Genomic DNA, 24,784 nt, shown 5'->3' with positions numbered 1-24,784 from the left:
GAAGTGAGCTCAAAAAACCCTCTCTTTCAAGTGTAAAAAGGGCTCTCCTAGCCGGCAGACTTGTGGGGTGATCTTGGTTTAGGACATAAATCGCTGGCAGGGCTTTCCGGAGAGCTGGAAAGCTCTCGGTGCTGCCTTGGGGTGGTTTTGTGCCAACCTCATGCTGGCTCTACTGAAACAGAGACAAGATTTTGCTGTGCTAGCAGGAGTTTGTAAGCAACTTGCAGGGGTGGAGAGGGCCAATATGTTCTATTTCCTCTGTTTGTTTGTTTTTCCTCTGATGATAGAGAGGACTTGAAAGGTGTCTGTCTGTGAAAAGGACAAGCCATGTCTGGTTCCTGTTGATTCCTGTTGTCCTGGCTCTGCTTGCCATTGGAAGAAAACGTTTGTAGAAACAAACAAGAGGCATAAAAATCAAACAGACTGAAGCACAGGTGAGAAGTTCTGGCTCTGACTGTACACAGTTTCACATTGCATTTATTCTGTTCATGATTTAACTTCAAAGCCTAACAAGCAGCCTGGTAGGAGGTCAGACCCTTGCAGGCCAGCACTGTGCCTCTCAGTGGATAAGGAAAGCTCTTGTATCACCATGAAATCAGGAAGCCAAAATATAACAACATCCATCTGCAAGTTCCACATTTCTGGCCTGAGATACCTACCATCCAGCATGGTTGCAGCTGGTCAGTGGTTGTCACTACTGCAACATCCTCCACCACTTAACACCCTCAGCACTTCTTTATTTGCTTGATATAATTGCAAAAATGAATGCATTGATGCAGAACTTAGCCACTGCATTCCCAGCTATGTAATTAAACTTCCCATCCCACGTTAATTTCCACTGACAGCACTGGAACCAGAGGATGTCTTGGATCTCTAGGGTGGGCTTCTCTTTTTGTTGTTGCTCCCTTGGCTGTGAAGAAACTTAGGAGCTCACTGGGAAGTACAGGGACAGAAGAAGAAAGGGCAAGACTTAAGTCATAAAACAGAGACTCTCACAGCCTGGACTCCTGGTCCAGTGGCTCTTCGTGGGCAGTGGATTCAGGATTCTCCCAGATGCTTTACCAGAATGTGTCTGTGAGCATCCTGTGGTCTTGCTTGCCCCCTGGAGCTGGGACAGCAGATACATTCTGTCCTGAGGTTAGTCAGAGATACTCTGGCTGATAGCCTTTGCAGCTGCAAATCTTGATGAGTCTTTCCTGAGCAACAGCTTTGGGCTGACTCTTTAAAAACACAGAGTAATTCTTTTCCGTCGCTCGAAGCTCCCTACAACCTTCTAGGCACTACAGCATTATCTGGTATCCCCAGTCTGGGTCTCTGTGAGGAGGAAGCAGGGTGATGAGGGGGCTCCCCTTTGCCCAGGCCAATCTCAGTCTGCATCCCCACACCTGTCATGCTGCTAGCTGCTCAGCTGAACTGAGGGCTGACACAGACGCGGCATGTCCACCCCTCTGCAACCCATTCTCATTCCTGATGACCTCTCTGGGGACAAAGCATGAACATGAGCCCTTTTAGCTGTTGTGTTTGTATACACAGGCCTGCTGCTGACACAGATCTCTTAATCCCCCTGCCTGTGTCCCATGGACCGTGCTTGTACAGCGGTGGCCACGGCTGGGTGCTGGCACTGCACTTTACAGAAGCCTTTTTACCTCTGACTTGCTGATCAGCTGCTGACAGGGTGTTATCGGGAGGCTGGGGCGGCTCGGTGGTGCCATTTGGCTAAGGGGACTGTCCCCAGACTGACGTGGTGGCACCAGGGCAGTCTGGAAGGGGAGAGAAGCCAGTATGCGCTGTTCTGTGCTTTGGCATTGCTTTGCTTCCAGTTTATCATCTCTCCCACTTCGTGTGCCTCCAGCTTGGAGCTGGAGGTGGCTCAGCTCGTGATTCAGAAGGCTGATGTTTCCTTTGCACCACCAAAATATTTGGGAAAGCAAACACAAAATTGGCGAGGCTGGGTGGGAGTTACAGCTTGCTGCAGGGCACAAAAGGAGAGGAGGGGCTGCTCAGAGCAGCCTGGAACTGTGGCCCCAGGGTGCTGGGTGTAACTGGCAGAGCAGTGCTGGCTGGTGGGGAAGTGTCTGTGCAGGATGGACAATTCCCCAAAAGACAGCATGGGTAGGAAAGCCAGCAGAACCAGCTCAGCATAGAAACCTCTCTGCAGCTGAAGCAGGGACAGGAGCAGAAAGGTGCACAGGGGAGGAAGATCCTTGTGGCACCAAGAGCACAACAGTCCCACACAACACATCCCTGCGGTTAAAGGGAGATCATTTAGTTGCTCCTGGGGGTCAGGCAGAGCTGATGTGGAGGTGTCCCCACTTCAGCCTCTTTGTTCACATGTGTGATGCAGCTTTTGGTCTAAGAGAGACCCCCTGACCTACTCCTGCAGGAGTCTGAACTCTTGCACACAAAGTAAACAAACATTTAATGTTTCCTCTCACTGTTTCTCAGTTTCTTAGCCATTTGAGGAGGAGAACAGCACCCATTGGATCCCTATGTATAGAAGCACAGAATCAGAGAATGCTTTGGTTGGAAGGGACCTTTAAAGGTCACCTAGTTCAACCCTTCTGCCACAAGCAGGAATATCTTCAACCTGATCAGATTGCTCAGAGCCCCCATCCAACCTGACCTGGAACATTTGAGAGTGCCCATTGGAATGTGCTGCCTGGGGAGGTGGTGGAGTTGCCATCATTGGGGGTGTTTAGGAGGAGACTTGATGGGGTGCTTGGTGCCGTGGTTTAGTTGATTAGATGGTGTTGGATGATGGGTTGGATGCAATAATCTTGAAGGTCTCTTCCAATCTGGTCTGGTCTGGTCTGGTCTGGTCTGGTCTGGTCTGGTCTGGTCTGGTCTATTCTATTCTATTCTATTCTATTCTATTCTATTCTATTCTATTCTATTCTATTTCCAGGGATAGGGCATCTACCACCTCTCTGGGCAACATGGACCTGTGTTTCAGCACCCTAAGTGTGAAAAATGTCTTACTTATACCTAGTCTAAATATCTATGTACACTGTGAACTGTATGTTGTAGCATATAGGAAATATCTAAGTATTGGTGCAGTGCACAGATCCTGACGTGTGGCCTGCCAGAGAAACACCCAGCAGTGATTGAATTCTGCTGTGGCTCAGGCTAAGATTTGAAAGGCAAAGCCCAGGGCTTGGCTTTGACTGCAGAGGGGTGAAACAGTATTGAAATAACTGCCAGGCACTGAAAGGAGCAGGAGTCCCATGGGAAAAGAGAGAATTTGTGGCCGTGCGTAGCTGATGGTTTTATTGTGGATGTACAACCTGCCAAAGGAGTGAATGAAGCTGCTGGGAGTTGCTTCAGATTTAGTATTTCATAACTTTGGTGGCTGACTCCAAGCCTTTTGGCTTTTAATTAATCTTAGGAGCTTAAAGGAAAATATCCCAGCAATTCCACCCATAAATCTTATTGATTCCCACCTTGAGTCTTTGGGAGCTTTTAGGACACTGCCACTACTTGAATTAACTGAGCTCTAAAAAGCAGTTGCTGGCTGATGGCTCCCTGCACATTAGGCACAAGGCAGAAAGATGTGTGATCTCAGCACTCTGGCACATGGCAGAGAAACACAAACTCCCAGGACTCACAGCACATTGCCTGCACACCATGTTTCTCTGTGGCAATGGCACATCCCTGACTGGGTTGAGCCAGGATCCTCCAGGGCTGCTGGGACCTGGGAGGGATGCAGGCCATTTCATCTAAGGGATGGAAAGCTTAAGGCTTTTTGAAGAAGGATGCTAGAGCATTCATACCTCATTTCTCTTTGTAGAAATGCATGAAATATTTTTGCTGAAGTTTCTGATGGCAGAGGGGTGGCATAGAGGGTAAACATCCATCAAAGAAAACATCAGCCTTGGTGGTCAGCTGATGATCTTTGAGGTCTCTTCCAACCTTAGTGATGCTGTGATACTGTGATACCTGGAAACTGAAAAGGCTTAGGGGACTTGTTAAGTAACCTGGGCTAATATATCTGCAGCAAACTGCACAAAGTGAGAAATTGTGGTCCAGAGGAGGTATTGCTCTCTCCAGCCAACGTCATCATCAACTAGAAAATAGGGGTGCTTTCAGGGTTTTACTTGAGCAAGCTAGGTTATTTATTGACTTTGGGAGTGTCCCACAAGAACTGTGCCTTTTGGAAGGAAAAATTGTGACTATCAAAGCAGTTATGCACCATTCAATACTCCCTCCTCCCTCAATCCACTTGTTTAAAACATGCAAAAACAGCATAGCAGACTTCAGATTTTTAACTATGGGATATTTACTCTTATTTAAATCTAACCTTTTCATGCCAGGAAATCCCATACAGCACACTTTTGACACCAACACATTTGCAGCACCGCTTCCCAGTGAGCAGAAGATGGAAGCTGTGAGGTGCCAGCAGCTCTGCAGAGCTGATGGGAGATGGTTTCTGCTCTGTGCATGGTGTGAGTACCCTGAGTAGAATGATGTCTTCAGCTGGGCTGCAACATTCAACTGCTGAGCCCCTGGGTCGTGAAGTCCTGCAAAGTGGAAGCACTTTTTAATGGGGATGTAATGGAACTCATTAGTGTCTGCTGCTTTATTACACAGGTTGAAAATTACTTGTTAGTGTGAATGCATTCAGCCTTCATGCTGGTTCTTCATATGCTTTGCTGGAAGGGTACAAGTGTGTTTATCTTGGAGCCAGGGAGTAGCTTCTGTCTCTGTGGATCGAACAGCTGCAGATGGCAGAAGCCCAAGGGACTGTGAGCACTTGGTGTGCTCTCATCACCTTGCCCTACCAGAAGAAATGGAGGCTTTGCTGTTCTGGCTGCATTTTTTTTGCATGGCCCCTCTCCCCAGAGCAGGGGTGTGAGCTTTGGGGTTAAAAACCCAGAGCGAAGAGATCTCAAAAGCTGGTTCCAAGAAGGTGATATTGGAACAGCTCTCTGCTAGAAACCTGAAGGAACTGGCACTTTCTTCTGGTTTTGAGCTAAAGAAGGTGGAAACACCAGTATTTGAGGTAGTAGAATAAAATATTGGGGCATTTCATTTAAAAAGTACTCAAGAGCTTTTAGTGGTCACAGTATGCCACTAATAGGTGTCTTCTGGGGTTGGAAGGCACCTGTCATGGCAGGGTGACAGGGAGTTGCTGGCAGTCTCCTATTAGCCCCACTCACTGCTGAGGCTACAAAACTGGGACTGATATTTGGGCTTCCACTGTTCTGTGACAGAAAACCTGATCCAAAGCAAAAGGGCTGGGAGGCAGCACAGGCAGCTGCTTGGCATGGCTCAGGTAGGCCTGGGGACACATCTGGGTTGAAGGGTGAGGCAAAGGAGAAGCCTTGAGGATGATGGTTAGGTGCTTTTGTTGAATTTGGGGAAAGTGGTAAATCGTGCTGCAGAAATGCAGTGACACCTTGGCTGCTTCTCAGTAAGCCCCTGGAGCTGAGGAGCAGAATATCCCAGTACTGTAGACACGGGATGGAGCAGGGCAAAGTGGGTCAGGCAGAGGTGAGGACACTGGAGGAGCGAAGTGCATGGAGCTTGCTAGACATGGCAGGTGTGTTCCCACCAGCAGGAGCTGGTGCACGCTCAGCTTCCCTTCATGTGAAGGATGGGCGTTTGAGTGCTGACCAGCCAAGCCCATTTGTCCCTATGGCTGGTGCAGGAAGGTTACACAGATGCTTTCCTTTCTCCTCCCTCACCCATGCATTTATTTTCTAACACTTAAAACTCTGCTGAACTTTGGCCTGGCTGGACATCGAGCAAGCATTGAGGGTGAGACTCGCTCTTTTGCCTGGCAGCTCTGGAGCCAGTCTGGCCCTCAGCCACTGTGGACACTTTCCTGATCATGTGGCAGGCAGAGCAGCATCATAAAGGGACAGAGTGAATGCTGTGCCCTGGCTGGGGGTCAGGAACCCAACCAGATTGCATGTCCCCCACCTTTCCCAACCAGCAATGGGTTGTGTTCCACATCCAAGAGCCTGCTCCTAGAGAGGATAACACAAGCCTGGTGGAAGGGAAGGTGGCCTGAACTGATGGGAGTTGTGCAGCCCCCAAAAGAGTGCAGAGACACCCCAGCAAATAGAGACTGGGCTATATGTGGTACAGGACACAGCTTGTGTTACTGCAGCTCAGGTGTCAGTGCATCCCTGCTGGCTATTCAGCCAGGACAGGGAACGGCTCTTCTGGAATTACATATAAGCTTCCTATTGGAATTTTGCCAGCCAAATTCTCAAATGTAGTTGGGATGTAGCACATCCTGGCGATCCCCAAGGTTGTGGCACACTAGTGTGCTGAGACAAGAGGTTGGCTCCTGAGGGATGTGGAGAGTCAGGATGGGCTCAGTGGAGCAAGCTCAACATCCTGAGACTCCCTCTGTGGATCTGCCAGCACCTTGACACTTTTGCCCTTCTAAATGGAGTGCTGAGCTCATGTTTGCCTCTTGCCCTCTTCTTGCCTTCTAGCAGCAACACTGTGAAATGAGCTTTTCATCCTTCTCCACGCACCATCAGCCAGCAGCTACAGCTTCAGTGCTTTGTCATGCTGCCGAGTCTCCTGTGGGATTTGCACTGAGAGGGCTGCAGGACATGCTGGGGCTTCCAGATGGACCTTTCCAGGGAGCAGTGGAGCACCATGCTCACTGGAAAGGCCAGGAGAGGTTTGATAGGAATAAAAGAGGCATAGACTAGGGGACACAGTGAGAGAGGCAGGTTGGGCTAGGTGGTACCGGCAGTGCAGGCTGCTTTTGGATGCGTGGAATTTGTGTGCGTTTACACACAGGGTTTGGACTCCTGCTGACCACAAGAATTAGGGGACAAATACTGAGGATGTCAAAGGCAGTGAGGACCCAGCGAGACCTCACCAGCTGGAGATCAGTTAAACATTTCACACTCTCAGACGAAGATCTGTGGTTGTTGCCCAGATCAGGACACCGGGAGTTTCCCCAGCACAGACTTATTTCCCAGGACACGCACCGAGTCCCTTCCACTGGAGACCGAATCACCCGAAGCCGCCCGGTCCGTTATATTCGGGAGTGGGTATCGAAAAGCATCCCCATGCCGCGGCTCGGGGCCGAAGCGTGTCACAACACCCTCGTTACTCCCCGGTTCACTGCTCTACTCCTGTTTCTGCAGCAGTGCGCCGTTGCCGAGGCGGCGGCTCCGGGGCTCCCCGGTGCGTTTCAGAGCTTCCCCAGCCGGCAGCGGCGCCCCGGCACACGCCCAGAGCGCCACCCGGCACCGGGGACAGCCCCGCACTCAAGGCCCCTTTAAGGGTCCCCCCCCCTCTACGCGGCCGGGCGTTGCATCAGGCACGTGCGCGCCGCCGGCCGGCCCGCGAGGGCGCGCCCCTCCCCGCCCCTCCCCTCGGCGGTGGCGCGCTCGGACGGGCGGGCCGGCGCGGCGCGCGCCCCCGCGGCAGTCGCGTGGTCCCCGCGCGTCTCCATATTGCGGCGGCGGCGAAGGGGGGGGTGGGCAGCGCGCGGCGGCAGCGGCGGCGGGGGGGGGGACTCCAGAGCTCCCCGGCGGGGCGGGGGCGCGCAGATGGCGACGCAGGTGGAGGCGCTGCTGCCCGGCGCCCCGCTGCTGCCCGCCGAGGAGCGCGCCCTGGTGCTGAAGCCGCCGCAGGACGGTGGCCGGGAGAAGGGCGAGCCACCCATGGGCCCCGACGGCGGCCCCGCGGCACCGCGGCCGCCCAGCGCTAAGCAGCAGAAGGAGGAGAGCAACAACCAGGAGAAGGAGAGCCTGCTGAGGGCGGGTGGGGAAGCGGAGGACGGCGGCGAGGCGGGCGGCGCGGGGCGCCGGGAGTTCATCGAGGCCCCGCCGCCCAAGGTGAACCCCTGGACGAAGAACGCGCCCGCCGCCGCGCCGGTGGTGAACGGGCAGTCGCCTCCAGGTGGGTACCGGGAGTTGCAGTGAGGTGAGGGGGTAACGACAGAGGCGGTGGTGGAGAGAGTTCGTTGCGCCGCCGACCGCGCCCCGGCCGGCCGCGCCATGCGGCACGGCGTGGGGACGGCGCCGCGCTTGCGGCCTGCCGGCGAGCGGGACTGCGGCCGGCATGAGGGGAGGGCGGCGAAGGGAGGGAGCGGCGGGGTGTTTGTGTGGGGGGTCGGTGGAAGTAGGAAACGGCAGCACCGTCCGTGGCCATGAGGCGGGGAGCGCGTGTGCGGGGGAGGGGAGCTGGGCCCGGCCCGGGCAGCGGCCATGAGGCGGCGGTGGCGGAGGGGGGGAGGTGGGGGCCGGCGAGGGCTTGGCAGCGGCGGGGCGGGCCCGGGCTCTTGGCGGCCGGAGGCGCTCGGTGGCCGGGCCTTGGTGATGGGGCACGCGGCAACGGCCCCGCTCCAAGCTCCAACCCCACCTTCCCCGCCTCAGCTCCCAGCATTCCGCCGCAGCGCAGGCAACGTGGTCGCTTCCCCCGGGAGCGCGGCCCGGCCCTCGCCGCACCCCGCCACCGCCCCCCCGGGAGGGCCTTCCGCGGCCTGGCGCTGCCCACGTGTGCGGCGGCTGTTCCCCGGCGCGCAGGCCGCGCCGCCTTTCTCTGCCGACTCATGGCGGCAGGGTCGGGGGCTGCTGCGGCGGCCCGGCGCGGCTCTGCCTCTGCTCGCTTGCAGCTGCGAACAGCGATTGTCAGCAGCGAAGCGTGCACGGCTTTGAGGTGTGGGGGGTGTCCGCAAAAGGGAGTCGCGTGGGGAAGCGTCCAGTGGGGCGACACCGTCTAAGTCGAGGTTTTAACCTTCTGCTGCCATCAGCAAAAGCTGGAATTGCAGAACAACCATTTCCTCGGAAGTTGGGATAAAACGTTGCTATTGCCAGGGCATCGCTCACACCTGCTTCAAGTCAGTCGGTACTAAGAGGAACACAGAAGTTTTCACCGAGTGTCTTGTTTGGGAAAGAATTTTTCCAGCCTGCCTTTATTAACTCTAAAATCACACTGCCAGATATGACATCAGATTCTCAATTACTGTATGTGCTAGTGTTTTGCAATAACTGTTACTGCCTGGCATGATGATTCATCAGAGGTATTGATCTTTGGAAGATGAACAGCTCTGCAATTTGCACCTGGAAAGCTGTCATCTTAATGGGGAGTGTAGAGGAGAAGTTAATTGTGCCAGGTAAAAGTCCGTGTTCATAATGTTAGGTGGTTTGTCTTTGCACACACCAACATAAGCAAAGCCTAACAAAATCTGGGACAGCGTTGCTGTCCACATTTGTCTCTTGTGGTGTGACATAAAACTGGTCACGTCGCTCCTTTGTGTGAAAGCTGCACTCCACTGCTCCATTGCGCTGCCTGCTCCGGTAACAGTCCCCAGAAATAAACCAAAAGATGCACCACTGAAGGTTGAATGTTTCTGTTTGAGGCTCACATTCATAGTGTGTTTGGATTCATTACCAGGCCAGTTGCAAAGGTGGGTGCCTTGTCTAAGCTAGCAGAGACGAAGCACTCAGCCCAGCATATGGAGGAGGATGATTTGGGCTTTTTTGAGGGCGAGAGCGTGTCAGTAACATGTCCACCCTATGGTAGGGCATGGGAGTAATGTTGCAACACTCCGAATTTTCTTGGGCTGAGCACAATTGTCATGGTGTTCCTGAAGGCGTTTCAATAATGGAATTGGTTAGTGGTGTGTTTTGGGATGCTTGGCAGCAGCAACTGCAGCGCCCAGACGCTGCTGCTTCTTGGCTCTCCTCTCTTGGGGCATTGTTTCTTTTGCTGCCAGTTCGTTAGCAGAAGAGAAAACGTGTAAAATAAACACGGCTGGTGAGCTCTCACGAGAGGCAGGCTGGCAGCTGACCTTGCCAGGCAGTTCCTTGCCCTAGTACCTTCTTGTGGTGTCCACAGTGAGTTGTGCCCTCACTGCTTTGAGTAGAGGATTTCTTTTGGCAGATGCTTACCAAAAAAATCACAAAAAAGATCTGGGGTGTGAGTTTTTGTGAAGGGATGGTGCTGATGAGGTGTGCTGTCGTGTTGCCATGACCCTCCAGGCCTAGGGAAAGCCACTCTTTTGTATACTTAAAGCAGGTTGAGAGCTTCTAAACTCTGGACAGTTGTCTCTGGATGGTTTTGGGTTTTCAGCAGACCTTGCAAAACCATGGCTCACGATCTAGCAGTGTTCCCAGAGCACTGCTTGTGTGCTAGAGGTACTAAATGTTTCTAGCCCTGATCCTCCCAGAGGTAATGAGGAGACCCAGGGAGCTTGGTGAGGGGAGACCAGGGAGCTTGGTGAGGACAGCAGTGTAAAGATAAACAGATCTCTCTCTGACTTGTTTTACAGGCTTTGAAAGCCCTAATTTTTTATAATGATTCTATTAATTGTAGACCCACAGAACAGATTTAATGGGCAAGACCTACCTCTGTAATGGTCTGTGTTGGAACTGCTGCTTACAAAAGGAAAGAAAGGCCTTGAGCTGTGGCCTAGAGGAAACAGCCATCTTTTGAGATATTTCTGAGGTCTGTCTGTGTCAGAAAATGGATAGGGAAGTTTGAACTGTTTGACTTGCTGCAGCATGGGAGGGCTGATGTAGGGACTGATGAACGGTGTCCTGATGGATCAGGATTTATCTTCAGAAGTCAGTGTCTTGCTTACCTGCTGCAGCGTTTTTATGCTCAGGGTTGGCAGTGAGGGTGTTTGAGTAAATGTTTTTGCTTTTGCAGAAAGGAGGACTACTGAAGTGAAGCCACTCCTGGCTTCTTAATCCCTTCCCCCAAAAGCACAGTGGCGTGGCAGTAAGTGGAGCAACCATTAGATCAAGTTAGACAACAGTGATACTGCTGATGCTGTAAGCAGAGGCTGAGGCTCAGCTGGAGTGGCACACCAGTGAATTTCCTGGTGGCTTGACAAGACATGTGTTGTATTTCTATTCATGTGCCTTTCAGAGTCAGGGTACAAGGGATCAGAGGGGATCCTTTGAGTCCTGAGATAACCCATCCCATGTGGCAAGGCTTGTACTTGACACTGCTTACTGCTTTTGAGGGGATCCTGGCACTGGTAACTATGCCTCATTTTTACTCTCTAATGATCTAGTAACAAGGTCTGCGTGACTGTCCTCTCCTTACACGTTCTCTTATCATGTAAATAAATGCGGCCAGCAGCCTGACTGGCAAAGGCATGATGGTAGTGTGTGTGTCTGCAGTAGCAAAGGAAGCATTTTCTGGCAAAAACAGCTTTGCACTTTTGGCTTTAAACCAAACTCGGAGTATTTTCTCCAGTTCTTCCACAGAGGAGAAGGGTGGCTTGCAGTTAAAGGCAGCTTGACCTTCTGGAACATGTTGTACTCCTCCACTGTGCCCTGCACCCGGGCTGGTGCTGATGCAAGCATTGGTGCAGACAGGTGTTAACAGCACCCTGTTTTCAAAACCTGCTGGAGTTTTTTCAAGAAATGTTGCATCAAGGCACTTGGCACTTCTTAATTTTTAAAGCCATTGACATCTTGAAAGCGAGAACACGCAGGTTCTAATGCCTGGCGCTGCAACTGCCAAGCTTCGCCTGTACTAACTTTTATGCTGGTTTTGCAAACACTCAAGCGGGAGAAATCAATGTCTTTCCTAGTGGAGATGCAAGAGGTGTTTGAGTTTGTTGAGTAGAGTTTCTTGCTTGCCATTTGGCACATGCACTGGGCGGGTACGCAGTACTTTCCAGAAGGCACACCTTAGTTGCTAGCAGCAAGCACCAGAGGTTAGTCGACTATTGTTCAGAGAGAGTGCGTGTTGATTTATGCCAGAGCAGAGGCTGGGCTGGCTACCAGTACTGAGGAGAAGGCAGAGGAAGATTCATTAGCTTCTCACCCCTTGCTGACTAAGTCCCCATAGGGCTTTCCTTGAAACCAGCCTCCAGTAGAGGAGATAAGATGTATGGGAAACTTATTTTACCTTTGGCATTTCTTTGTGTTTGGAGTACACGTGTGCATCTGCCTGCTTGGGTATCCAGCTTGGTAGTGCTGCACACACCTATTTCCAAAGTGTTGGGCAATTCTCTCTCTGTCGTGGCATGTAATTATGGACCTCTCCTGGCTGTTTGTTGCAACAGAGCTATCGCAGCAGGAGTCCTTCCCCCCCCAGCCCTGCCCCAGGTTTCCTCCCTGAAATACTGTTTTGTTCCCATCCCACAACTCAAGTTTGAGTAACTCTTCCCATCTTACTATGAGAGGACGAGCGTAACTGGAGCTCACTGCTCCAAAAAATGTGAAGCTTTAACTCCTCTGTACACCTTTGCCCTTCAGCTTTGTGCTGGACCTTTGCCCTGTTCTGCACTGTTTGTTTCGGGAAGGCTGGGGAATGCAGCACAGCTCCTGAGAGCTGACTCACTGGTCCTGGTTGCTGGGCTTCAGCACTTGCTTCTGCTGTGACTTCCAGTTCTAGATTTCCAGGTCCAAGGTGTTGCTAGAGGATTCTCACCAAACACCTTCTTACCCTTTAAACTTTTTTGCCTGTGGTGCCAAGGTGGTTTCCCTTGGGATTGTATCTGGGATTACTGGTTTGGGATGAAGACGGTACTTGGGTCGCTTGTGAAGACAAATCAAGTGCAAAAAGCAGGGCCAGGAAGGGGGGCACTGGGGCTGCAATGCTTTTCTCTCCCTTCCAAATTATGATACCTGATCCTTTTGCTGTGTTTTTGCTTTTGCTGTGAGATTATCCTCAGGAGAACACCAAATGTCAGCTTGGATGGACTTAGGTTGCTCTTAGTGTACTTGAAACTACTTTGCAATGAATCTCTGACACCACCTTGGTGGTGATGCTTGTTTGTCTAAACAAGAAGTGAGCATGTTAGCTGTCCTGTCTAGGCCAGGATGAGTATTTGGATCCTTAAAGTTACTACAGCTGCAAACAGCAAGGGCTTAAAAATAATAAAAAAAAGAATCTTAGTGAAAATTTAAATACATTTGAATGCACACACAGGATTGTGGAGTCCTTTATGGTGGTGCATCTCACAGAGGAGCTCTGTTCCCATCTCAATAACCACATAAGTGGAGGTATGGTGGCCTCACTGTAGATCTGGCAGGTAACCCATAGGAGACCTGAGAAGGCTTTTTTTCTTTGCTTTGTTCTTACCCTAAGTCCAGTTGGGAGTGGTGAGTTTTGTGCATTCCAGCCATGGTATGTATTTACATTATGGTCTTTAAAGTGTTATTTGTTTCCTGGTCATGTTGGCATTGGAACCTTTACTGACTTCTTACCAGTGGCTTTAGACTTCATGCTGCTGGCTCTGTCAAGTCTGTGGTCTGCTGTGCACACAGGGAACCTGGGGAAAGAGGTGGTACAACCTTGGTGATACCTGCTGGGTAGTGGTAAAGCCATCTAAGTGGAGCTTTGCATGGGCAAGAAGTGAGCTTCTGGGGTTGGGTAAAGTTCTGGGTACTCTGTGCATGTGTGGGCAAGTGATGCAGCTGCATGACCTGAGCAGGTCAGAGAAAAAGTAAAAGCAAAGCTTTGAAGAAGTGAATGTAGTGCAGTGAGAACTTAAGAGCAGCTACTTGAGTATTTAGGAAACAGTAACTGGTGACCAGAACAAATAGGAACTGGGCTTGGCCTCAACTAAATCAATTATCAGACTTCTTGGGGTCAGGGCTGGTCTGGATTGTTTGGTTGAAAGGAGAAGCGGGTGTTGTGCATGGGAAGGTACAACAGCTGTGGAGTAGAAAACAGATCTGCTGGTGGCAATTCTAATACTGCACAAGATACATGGGATTTTTTGGGCAGGCTTGTGGAAACAGTGGTCAAGTCAAGTGACAACATGTTTCTAAACAGAGGCTCATCCTGTAATTGCAGGTTCCCAGTAATCCTCCTAATTGAACTTCCCTCTACCAGAGCATGTGCTAGTGCTACAGTTTGGGAGCCCTCTGTGGGCAGGATTGCCTTTCCTGAGTACACTGGTGTGTGATGTGCTGTACCTCTGTTGGGATTTCTGTTGCACCGGGCTGCTGGTGCTGGTTGAGCTGCCAGAGCCACCGTTAGCAAGTTGTCTGGCCCGGCTTCTGTGTTACACTCGCTGTGAATCTTCCCGGGATCAAGAGCTCTTCCCACAGCATTAAAGCTGCGTGTGCTGGGGGATATGCTGTTGTCACGTGCAAGGAGATGGAGGAAGGGCTGCAAACTGGCTGATCTAATACCTGCATTATCAGTGGTTTACCTTCAGTGTCCTTCTGGAGCAAAGCTGACTTAGGAGCAGCTTGCCTCATCACTTCCATGGATTGCAGCGCTGTGTAAGGACACACAGAGTGCTTCAGCAGTGGTTGTGATTTGGGTTTTTTTTTGGTTTTGAGTCATCCTGTTACTTTGTGTGGTCACAAGTTGGAAGGGTTGGTAGACAGCTCTGCTGTGCATAGCTTGGGGCTGATGGTCTGCAGGAGGTGACCATGATGGCCCTGGCAGGGTGAGGGGTCAGGTGGAAAGCCCTGTTTGCTTTAGAAATGACCAATGGAGGTAGCCCTTCGTGTGACTAAGGTCTGCCAGTGCCATTCAGTCTGGCTCTGGTGACATTCAGAAGTGACACAGGCACCTTTTCTTCACTTGATCTAGAAGATGGTGCTCTGGATCCCTCAGGAGCGCACGTGGCATGCAGCTTGCTCCAACCTTTGCTCCTAGGGAAGCACATTCACTTCCTGCCAGGCACCCCTTGAAGTGGTTGGAAACAGGTCTACAACCTGCTGCTATAGCAAGCAGAGCTGGCCTGTGACCTGGCCACGTGCTCACAGGTGCTTCTCTCCACTGCACTCCTGTCTTGCTTCCCAAAGTTGACCTGGCCTCTGTTGGGCCCTAGGAGAGGCATCCCTGCCCCCTGAGGAAGGCGATGGAGGTGGCTTAGTATCTGTGGTGCTCCACTGTGTTATTTGTTTGGTCTGTGGTGGGTTCTGTGGAGATGCCCTGGTGACAGTGAGACCAGTAGTTAGGGGGCACTGGGAAGAAGTGGGGGCTCGGATGGGACTTGTGAACTTCACGTGTCCTTGACACATGAGCCAGAGTTAAACCGTGATTGGAAAGCTGGGCAGTGGGTGGAAATGTGCAGTGTGTCCTTCCCGCTGGGTGCCAGTGCAGCCAGGAGGTGCCCTGTGAGCCTGGGGGCAGCCTGGTGCTGCTCCCCTCTTCCCTGCCCAGGTATGGGGGTGCAGCCCCAGAGGCTGGGGGTGGTGGGAGGCAGCAGAGTCCTTCCCGAGCACAGTGCTGAGCACGTTTTTCCAGCTGAGCGGCAGCGTGTGCCGCGCTCCTGCAGAGTGACTCTGCAGTCTGCAGGGCATGGCTGCGCGCTGGAAGGGAGCTGCCGGCAGCAGGGAGGGCGCAGGGGCTGCTTATCTCTTCTTCTTTCCTGGTAGTCATTTGACTTCTTTTGACTTGCCTGATGGATGCATGCATGGAGGGAACAGAGGGTTTTCAGAGCAGGATGTGTTAAGAGGTTTTAGTAAGTCTGAAATGCTGAGAGAAGGGGTGAGTTTTTCCGGACTAAATCTGTGGGGAAACAAGTATGAAATTGGAAAAGCCACAAAAATGAGGAAAGGTTAGGGTGTTGGTGATGGGAAAGTAACAGATACTGGTGTCTTACCTGCCTGCTAACTGGGAGGTGCTGCCAGAAGGTGAGTACATTGTTAAATGCTTAGCACTAAGCAGATTATTTGTGATACATATTCAGCCTTTGCACTAAATCCAATCTGGATTTCTTTTTTTGTTGTGGGTTTTTTTTCCCCCTCTCCTTACTTTAACTGTGCTTTTGAAAACTTCTGGTCAGTGGTGCAAATGAGTGATTATTAATTTACCAAATGTTAATTACCAAGCTGTCTGGTTTGCACACTTACAGATGGTGAAGCTAGTGATGGAATGAAATACTGAGCGCCTACGGTTAATAAGCAACACTCAAATGTTTGATAAGCCAACCTTTGCTTCAAACTACTGCAAATTCATTTATTCAGATTCTCCAAGGCCAGATCTTCCTTTTTTCTTTTTTTTTTTTTTGTATTAAAAGTTGCAAAAGAAACCCTGAATTGATTCCTGGAAGACACTTAGGATTCTTTCTCCAATCATTTTAAACTTTTGCTGTAGCCCTCCCAAACACTCACAAAGCCCACCTAGCTGAGTAGCAATGTCTGTTCATGTCAACTCTTCCAGCCACCCACAAGCCTACTGAAAGTAAGGACTTGACCATAATTAAAAATAGCAATGCTCTAGGCCTCACCTAGCACAAAAAGAACTATTAAAAGGAGTGGCTGAAGCCCTTTGCCCTATGTACCTCCAGGTGGGCTCATGTTGGCAAGTCAGCTGCAAGGCTGTGGAAGGGAGCAAGTGAATGGAAAAACAAGGATTTAAGTGTAAACAGTAACAACAGTATATGTAATGCTGAGAAATTCTTGAACTGGAGCAGCAAATACTGAAATGTGGCTAATGGTGTCCCATAAATACTCTCTAGAGGTTTTACTCTTGACTGAAGCAGATGTGATAGGGTATTTGTGCACAAGATCCCACCCAACAAGGCAGAAAAGTGAATTGGAGGTGTCTTCACCATGTGCTCAGATGACAAAGCATGGGATTTTGCTGGCTGTAATCATATCAAATTTCACTTCCTTAGTCCCAGCTAAACCTTGAGAGCTCAGGGGAATACCTAATGTGATCTAATGCATCTTCGGAGTGCTCAGAAGTCCTCTGCCGCTGCAGAGGGTCTTGCACTGAACAAAAGGGGGATTGATTTCTTTTGGCCTCCCAATCTCAGGTGAAGTCTTCTGGCTCTCCTTTTGTTTTGATTGGTGAGTGACAGATGTGGCATTTGCACACTGTACAGGGAGGAATTTGCTGTAAGTGATCCATGTTTTCCAAATGAAAAATTAAATCTGTAAGTAGAGCTACGAAGATGACTTAGAAGAGACATGGCAGATCACGGGCAGACAGCCCACTTGACTTCAGTTGGAACTCAAATCACACTTGATCTAATCAACAGCAGAGAAGTGGAACCAAGCAAGGATGGAGTTTGGAGGGTGATTGGAAAAGCTGTGTATTTGATTAAAACCAACCAGATAGCCTGGACTGGAGAGGGGGAACATCTCAGACTGTGAATCTGGTGATTTCTTCAGTCAAGGGATTTAATTAGGCTGTCTTTGCTGTGCTGCCTTGTGTATCCTACAGTCCCCCCTGCTTGGCCTTCTGCCTGCAGCCTTGAGGTGGAGAATGCCTTGCAATTTTCAGTTCCTGGGGTTTTCACATGCATTTATGGCAGCCCCTCCTGATGTTATGGGACATATCCATGATACTGGGACTTATGAGAAGCAGGAGGGATGCTTTTTCATGCAGAGGCTGGATTTCTGTCTATGGTAACGGATACTCTATAGGGAGACGGTTCTGTCTTGCTAGCTGCTTACTGAGCTGTCCTTAGGCAGAGCTTTGCTGTGGTGTCTGAGGCTGCCTGCCCTTGATGCACACACAGAAAAGCGTGCTGCAGCGCAATGTGAGATGACCCTGTCAGAGGGATGTGCCAGTCTGTGTTGGTTTCCACAGCGTGGGATCCAGTTGGCTTCTGGGCTGCACTAAAATGGTTCTTGTGTTCCAGTGAATCTGAGACACACTGATTTTGCTTGATCACACTTGGACTTTTAGTTCTTGTTCAATGTCCAGTACCTTAAAGAGCAATTTGTGGAGGGTGGCTGTGATTGCTGGGCTCAGTCTCATGTAAGGTTGGAGGGCTGGAGGCATCCAGTGGTGTCACTTCAGGCTTCCTGGTGATTAAGGGATGTGAGGCAGAGAGCTGGGTCACCAGCTGCTACAGGGGAACTGTAATGGGACACCTCTGATGTGCCTTGTACATTCTCTGCTGCTTTTTGTCTCATGTGAATTGGCGTGTTCAGTCTATGGGAGTTTTGCTGCTTGTCTGTTTTGGAGATGGGGGGCAAGGGGTTAATGGGAGAGAACACCCAGTGTTTGTTCTCTCCAGTGCAAGCACTGATAAGTGGATGGGAGAAAAAACAGCAGTGACCTTACAGTTATTCTTTGTGTGCCTGTGCATATGCAAGTGTTGGACTTGCAAGGCTGTCTGTTTGGAGAGCTCTCAGGTGTTTTCTGGTCAGACTGAGTAGGTGTGCGTTCCCCGCAACTCCACTGGCATCTGGTGCTCAGAGAAGAGACCTGGACCCTCTTCCAGGCAGATACCTGACAGGTTCTTTTGCCAGGCACAGTGCTGGTCCCAGTGGTGACTATCTTCAGCTGCAGTTGCAGCCTTGCTTGGTCAGCTCTGCTCCCCTTCTGTCTGGAAGAAACTGAATGTCAGCATTAAGCTACTAGCTTAATGTGTGGCATGAAGTTAAAGCTAAGGAGCTATCTTTGACAAATAATGCTCAGATTTGGGAGTAGGTGATTTTTGCCAGGGGTGTTCTTCTTGCAGCTTGGTGATACTGGAATTCTTCATCCCTTTCCAAGTATGTGAAGTTAGCAGCAGCACCCCAGCTGAGTTGCACCAAAACCATGGCCGTTTATACACTGAAAACCCATTTCAAGCATTTGTTTCCACATGTTTTGTGGGAAACAAATGTCAGCTCACACTGGCTGCAGCTCTTCAGCTTAGTGTAGGTATTGAGGGTGTCTGAGAAGAAACAGAAGATGGAGAGAACAGGACTACTTACCAAGGATCTAATGATCTGGATACCCTTGTGGAGAAACTGGTTTGGAAGCTGATAAATGCTTCTGTAGCTTTTTATCTTCTTTCACAGATCTTAGTGGTGTCTTAGGACCTACCCACCATCATGTGAGGTTGATCCATCTGGCTTGAATCTTTTACCCATACGAAGCTTCTCTTTGGGGAGGTAAAGATACTTCTTACAGTTGAGTGTTGTTGAGAGTTGTGAGAGGGGTTTGCCTGGACCTGGCAGCTGGAAAGGGTTGGGAAGATCTGGATGGCTGAGAGCTGGACCCTCCCCGAGCCTGCTCAGCAAGTAGTGAAGGAGGGGGAGCAGGAAGCAAGCAAGATCTCAGGAGTGACATAATTTGCCATGCTAATCTTTGGGGTTGGGGTTTCTTGCTTTGCTACTTTTTCCTCGCAGGCCTCGCCCCCTCTCCTCTGAGCATTGCTTTGAAGAGGCTTGTAACTGTCTTGGGAACCTGTGCAGACACTGCCTTGGCCTCTGAGGGGGAGCTGGGTGATACAGATTTGAGCTGAGAAGTTGCCTGGGGATGGGGAAGAGATTCAGATGGCACTGGTCTTTCTGCAGCAGATGCTGGACTCTGTAATTTGGAGCTTTCCGCTGCCTGTGCTGTTGGCGGTGGGAGAATCGCTGTTGTAGCCAGAAGAGCTGAATTGTCCTTGCCGGGTGGCAGGTCAGGTTAGGAGGAAAGATCCCTGGAGATCCTGCTATCTGCCAGCATTTCCTTTCCTCATCCCTCTCCTGGGAAACTAGCACAGCCCTGCAAGCTTTTGAGCTGTCACAACCGAGTTCTGGTCACGTCTCTGCTGCTGAGTCCTGTGTGACCTTGGAGAGGTCATTTTTTTGATGATGTCCGAGTCCTTTGTCTGCAAAACGTGGAGGGATGATTTAGTTACAACTGCATGGGTCCAAAGCCAGAACAAATCAGCTGTTGTCTTCTCATAGCAGTGGCAGTGTGGCTGAGCGGTGTGTCCTGCTGGGTGCAGCTGAGGAGCATCCTGTCATGTGTACTTGTACCTGTGTGTGCCCAGGAGCAGCCCTTGCTCAGCACACTGGTACCAGTCAGTGAGCTTTGGTGGCTGGCAGACGACACAAAGCACATTGAGGTCGTTTCTCCCCCAGTTTGGAGAGCAGAATGGTATCTGGTAGTGGGGAGGGTGGGCAGCGGGGTGCAGGGAGCTGGCTGCCACTGCCTGCAGCCCTGCCCCTCTCGGCAGTTAGGGCTGTGGGTTGCTTAATAACGAGTCAGCGTTTCTCTTGCATCAGGGTTAATGAGCTGCTCCTTAGCTGCTGTCTCTCAGACCCTGCTGGGAAGAAGCAACATCTGTGGCACAGAAGGGGTGCTGGTGGTGGAGGGGCTGGGGACAGGCAATGAGTGCTGGAGGTCCCTTCCCAGCTGTAGCTCCAGAGCTGGGAGAAGGCAGGCTTCCTGTCAGGGCTTTGGGTTTGACTCTGAAGTGTGGCTGGTGGAGGAGGCCAGTTATCAGCATGCTTCTGGAGTGAGTGGGGGAGATCTGGGCTTGTAAATGGGGTAGCATTTCTGGACCTGTCCCAGATACCTGAATAGCAGCAGTGGCCAGATAGCCCCTAGGGAGGGAGTATGTGTGTGGCTGCATCAGCTTTTCTCTTTAAATGCCCCATTTTAGCATATAGTTGTCTCCTGTGTTTTAAAAATACTGTCAGGCAAAAATTGGGATTCTGTATCCACCCCCCAGCATCACCTCAAATAAGGGCTGCCCTCAATTTGGTTTTGTCTCCTGGGCTTATTTTTACAGCAGCTCTGGGTATTGGTGTTCAGAGCAAGCGCCTCTGTCCTGCATCTGCGCCCTTACATGACAGCACAGAAGGGGATGCTCCGTGCCCATCCCCACATCCTGCTGGCCCTTGACCTCCTCCTGCTGGCTCCTTCCTCTGCCTCCCTTTGCTGATAACAGGAGATTCATGGAGAGTGGTTTCCACTGAGGTGATGTAGGCTCTGTGGATAATGTACAGAGCTGAGGAGGATGGGAAAGGGCTCGGGACATAGCTGGCTTGCCAGAGACTGGTGCTGTGATCAAGTGCTCACTGGTTCCTGTGATGAGTATAATCCCTGTGTTTAGACACCAAGTCTTTCTCCTTTCAGCCTGTACTGAGAAGTGTCTGTATGCAAGAAGGGGAAGGAAATGTGAGACCACAGAGCCCAAATGTTATGAGTCTTCCTTGCTTGCAACTCGGTATTGCCTCTTGGTCCTTTCCATTTGGCTGGTTGGAGGTTATTCTGTATCATCCCAGTGTGGTGGGCTGGATTTGGCTGGAAGATATGGTGCAGGCAGGGGCAGAGCTGCTCCACTCCATGTGAGTGCCTGCTGCTGGACAACTGGCTGGTTGGATGGTGGAAAGCTGCTTTGGAATGTTACTCTGAGGTTTGGCCTGCATCAGGATACCTGGCATTGGGGTGTCTTGTGGGAAGGTGGTGTGTATGGTGGGAGCAATCAGTGAGATTGGGTTGCTGGCTTTGGTTTTTCATGCTGGCACATTGCCTCAGGAAAATCCCAGTCTGCTCTTTGCCTGGGTCCTTCATGGTTGACTGTTCTTATTTATCTGAAATTTTTAAACCTGGGGAGCACTGGGAAGGGAGCTCAACTGGACAGGCAGCCTCAGTCTTGCAGTGTGCTAGGTGGACTCCTTGGGGAACAGCCCAAAGGGTTTATCTTTGCCAGCCACACACATTTCTGCCTCTTTCCCCACCATGGCTTTCTTGGGAAAAGCAAGCTGCCTGATTTAGACTTCTCTTGGGCACCTCAGGTGCTGCCCTTAATTGGCAGGCTAATTTCTAATCTAGTCACTTGTGCTTGCAAGGGAAGAAGATGTCCCAAAGGGTGGTTGTGCTTGATGGTCCCTGACCCACCCTGCTTCATCTGTCTCCTCTTGGCCTCCCTATTATTCAAACGAGCAGGTCCTGCACACTGCTTGTTTTGTGCTTGTTCTTGGCAGTGTGGAAAGCTGCCTGCAAGCCCTCTGCTCTTGGGTCTCTACTCTGGAGTCAAATCTCTGTTAATAGTAGCTGTGATGAGTTAGACAAGCTCAGTCTTCCCAAACAGGAAAGCTGAAGACTAGAGGCAGGTGTCTTTTCTCAACAGGAGTTGTGCTGGCAAGCCTCTCATGGTGAATGTGAGCAATACCTGCCCGTGGTCATTGTGTGTGGTCCTTGCTTTCTACTGATCTAAGCAGCTGAGGACCTTCCACTGCTGTTCTAGCACACTCAGGGGCAAATCTGTTGCTGAGTGGTTGTGGTTTCTAGAAGGGGATAGCTGGACCTGTTGTGGATGACTGGTTGTGCAAATGGTTGGCCAAGCTGTGGTGTGCATTTGATGAAGAGTTGCTTGGACAGCCTAGCAGGAATGCAAACTGGAGAACTGTACCTGGCAGGGGTATGGAAAGGAGGCTGGTTGCCAAGGCCTGTAGCTCTTGGCTGGCACAAAGGAATTCCTGTCCTCTGCCACTGTAGTAGTAGTCTTAGTTGTTAATTTGGGGCTTTGGTAATAGCTGGTACAGCTAGCTGGTCCAAACAGGTAACATGCATTAACCAGTACATGGTGCTCTGTGGAGAAGTTGTCTAAATGTTACCCAAGTAGGAGGATGCAGAACTTGCCTCTTGTTTGGGATCTTTCAGACCGAGTACAGGGTATTTCTACTCCCTGTTGTGGGAGCCTGACCTCATCAGCAACCATCACAGAAGTACAAGATGTTTAGGTCTACCTGGATGATGTGTTGGTGGAGGATTGCAGTAGAATGTGGAGTCTGCAGAGCATCCAGGCTGGTGCTTGGAGGTTTTTCTGGGTGTGTTGTTTTTACCCTCAGATGTGCCTTCAGCATGGCCACAGCTCATAACCTTGTGTAACAGCAGAGTTCTTGGCATTTTCTTTTTTCCCTCCACCCTTGCTTCTGCTGCTCATAGGTGGGGTGAAAGCATCCCTGCCTGAGGATGCCTTGAACATGGTGCACTGTTACAGGCAGATAACAGGAGCTCTTTGGTAGAGGCACATTTTTGCTGCTTCTGCATTAATTGAGCTCAGGCCAGAGAGCTTTGTTCCTTCCAAGGGGTTAGTCCTTGCTGCAGCTCTCATGACTTTACAGCTGAATGTGTGTCTTGGGCAGCTGATAAGCAGGAGCCAGGGGCCTGCCTGCCCCTGTTCTAGGAGGACCTTGGCTTGCAGCAAGCCTTCCTTCCTTCTCTTCCAAGTTCCTTGAAGAAAACAGTGTATTGCTCTCAAAAGTGCTGTTTTGATAGCTTTTGGGGAGCCTCTATCAACAGAGTTTCTCCACACATGCTGTCATGCATGCTCCTAAAAGTCTTTCAACTAATCTTTCCCAGCTACTTCAGTGAACTCCTAACAATAAATAGGGTCATCAGGAGAAGGACCTGTACCTCTAACTGGAAAGAGCATGGGAGGGTTGAGTGATCTGACTGAGCATCTGAAACTGCCCATACTCCAGCAGCCCTGCTCAACATGCTGTCCTGGCTGGCAGAACCACATGAGATGGAAAGGACAAGGCAGAAGTGTTCCACCAGAGTGATGCATGATGTGCTAAGGCACTGAGCATCCATTTAGGTGGTAGATGCATGATTCTGGCTGCCTGTTTTCTGGTATGGGTGCTGTTGATATTATTGCTCTGAAGACCAAGAACCATCAGGAAAATGCTCACTTTGCTTTGGCTGCCACCTGCATCCCTTGGTGGGACACAGTGTTAGAGGTTCTCTGTACGGGTTTCCATTTGATATTGCTGGCCAGGGGTAGTGTGAGAGTGCCTTGGACTAGGTCTTGCTGTGCAGCTTTCTGTTAGAAGCCAATATAGAAGATTATTTATGAGAACAATACACTCAGATAAACACTGTCTCCCTCAAAAGTCTTTCTCACAGAAAGTGGTTGAATTGAGGTAGGTTCCAAGCTGGATTGATGTTTAACTTGGGATACTAAGAAAATACTTCCTCTGTTTAGCTAAAGCAAACAAACCAAGAGAGGAGGAACCTTTTAAATATGATCTGCACTCCAGCTGTAACCAATACTGATCCTTTCTTTTTCTTCTTGTCTCTTACAGATATATTTCCAACGGATGGCCAGGCTGGTATGTATTATTTGGAGTTCTTCAAACCTCCTGCTCCCATGCCATCTCTGCACTTCTTTCTGATGCTACAGGACTATGAAACAGACATTCATTAAAAAACCCAGAAATTCCCAAGCCAAAAACACTCCTCAGAGAAAACCAAACAAAGAAGTCCTAGTACTTGGCCATTGCTGCATGGCAGTGACATGTTGGGTGCTGTGCTGTAGTGATGGCTGCAGCTGCTGGAGGATTTCTTTCCTGCCATGTGTTGTAGAGTGGCAAATTTGGGTGTTCAGTGTTTAAACAGTCTGGGAATTTGTAGGTCTTGATCATCACATAAAACTGACAACACTGATGCATCAAGATGCAAATGTAACTCAGAATCACTGCTCTTTGTGTGTTGTATACAGCTTGATGTGTCTGTCTCTGAGATGTACATTTGAATGGTGCTTAGAAAAGGTCCCTTTGGGGCTGGCTGTGCTGCTGCTGCTGAGTATCACTGTTGAAGACAGCTGAGATCCACCCTGCATTGCCATCTACAAAAGACCAATGAAAACTTCCTGGCCCCAGGGTTCAGCCTTTCTAGGATGGACCCTGTAGAAATGGACTGGGGTCCTAATGAGAGAGGGAAGGCTTCTTTGGATGCAAGTCCAAAAGTTGGGAAGAGGATATAGATTTTTAAAGCAGGTATTGATGATCTCAGTTCTTGCCTTTCCTAAACTGCCAGAATCTCTTTATCCAAATTGATGTTGAAGTGCCAAGACTGAAGGAAAAGTTTGTTTCAGACAGTGATACCAAGACCAGCCAGTAAGATCCTGTTGCCTTGTGGAGGTGTCCCATAGCAGAAGCACTGAGAATGGGGGTCAGTGCCTGGCTTGGCCTTGTGTGACCTCAAATGTATCACTGTGCTCAAGCCCTGCCTGCATCTTTGGCTTTGCATGGGATCACATTTCCCCAGTTCACATGATAGTGTGAGGATAAATTGCTGCTGATTGTGGAGGTATTGTGTGATCAGGATTTGGAAGAGTTGAAATCATCTCCATTGTTTTGAAGTTGGGGTGTGTGTGTGTGTTCATGTTCCCATGGTACAGAACTAGATCCACTGGGGCATTGCAGAA

At 50.4% G+C, this 24,784-nt stretch overlaps 1 protein-coding gene across 1 annotated transcript in view; it reads left to right on the top strand.

The window, feature by feature from the left end:
* The first annotated feature begins 7,490 nt into the window (after window positions 1–7,490).
* The window catches only part of LARP1 (La ribonucleoprotein 1, translational regulator), a 41,834-nt gene continuing 24,540 nt past the window's right edge, over window positions 7,491–24,784 (top strand). Inside the window, exons 1-2 of the mRNA XM_054168386.1 lie at window positions 7,491–7,875; window positions 23,661–23,687. Of these exons, the coding sequence (XP_054024361.1) occupies window positions 7,524–7,875; window positions 23,661–23,687 (379 nt within the window). The 5' untranslated portion in view covers window positions 7,491–7,523. The remainder of the gene's footprint in view (window positions 7,876–23,660; window positions 23,688–24,784) is intronic.

The sequence above is a fragment of the Dryobates pubescens genome, chromosome 16, assembly GCF_014839835.1.
Source record: "Dryobates pubescens isolate bDryPub1 chromosome 16, bDryPub1.pri, whole genome shotgun sequence".
Lineage (NCBI taxonomy): Eukaryota > Metazoa > Chordata > Aves > Piciformes > Picidae > Dryobates > Dryobates pubescens.
This window is presented reverse-complemented; position numbering and strand designations above follow the sequence as displayed.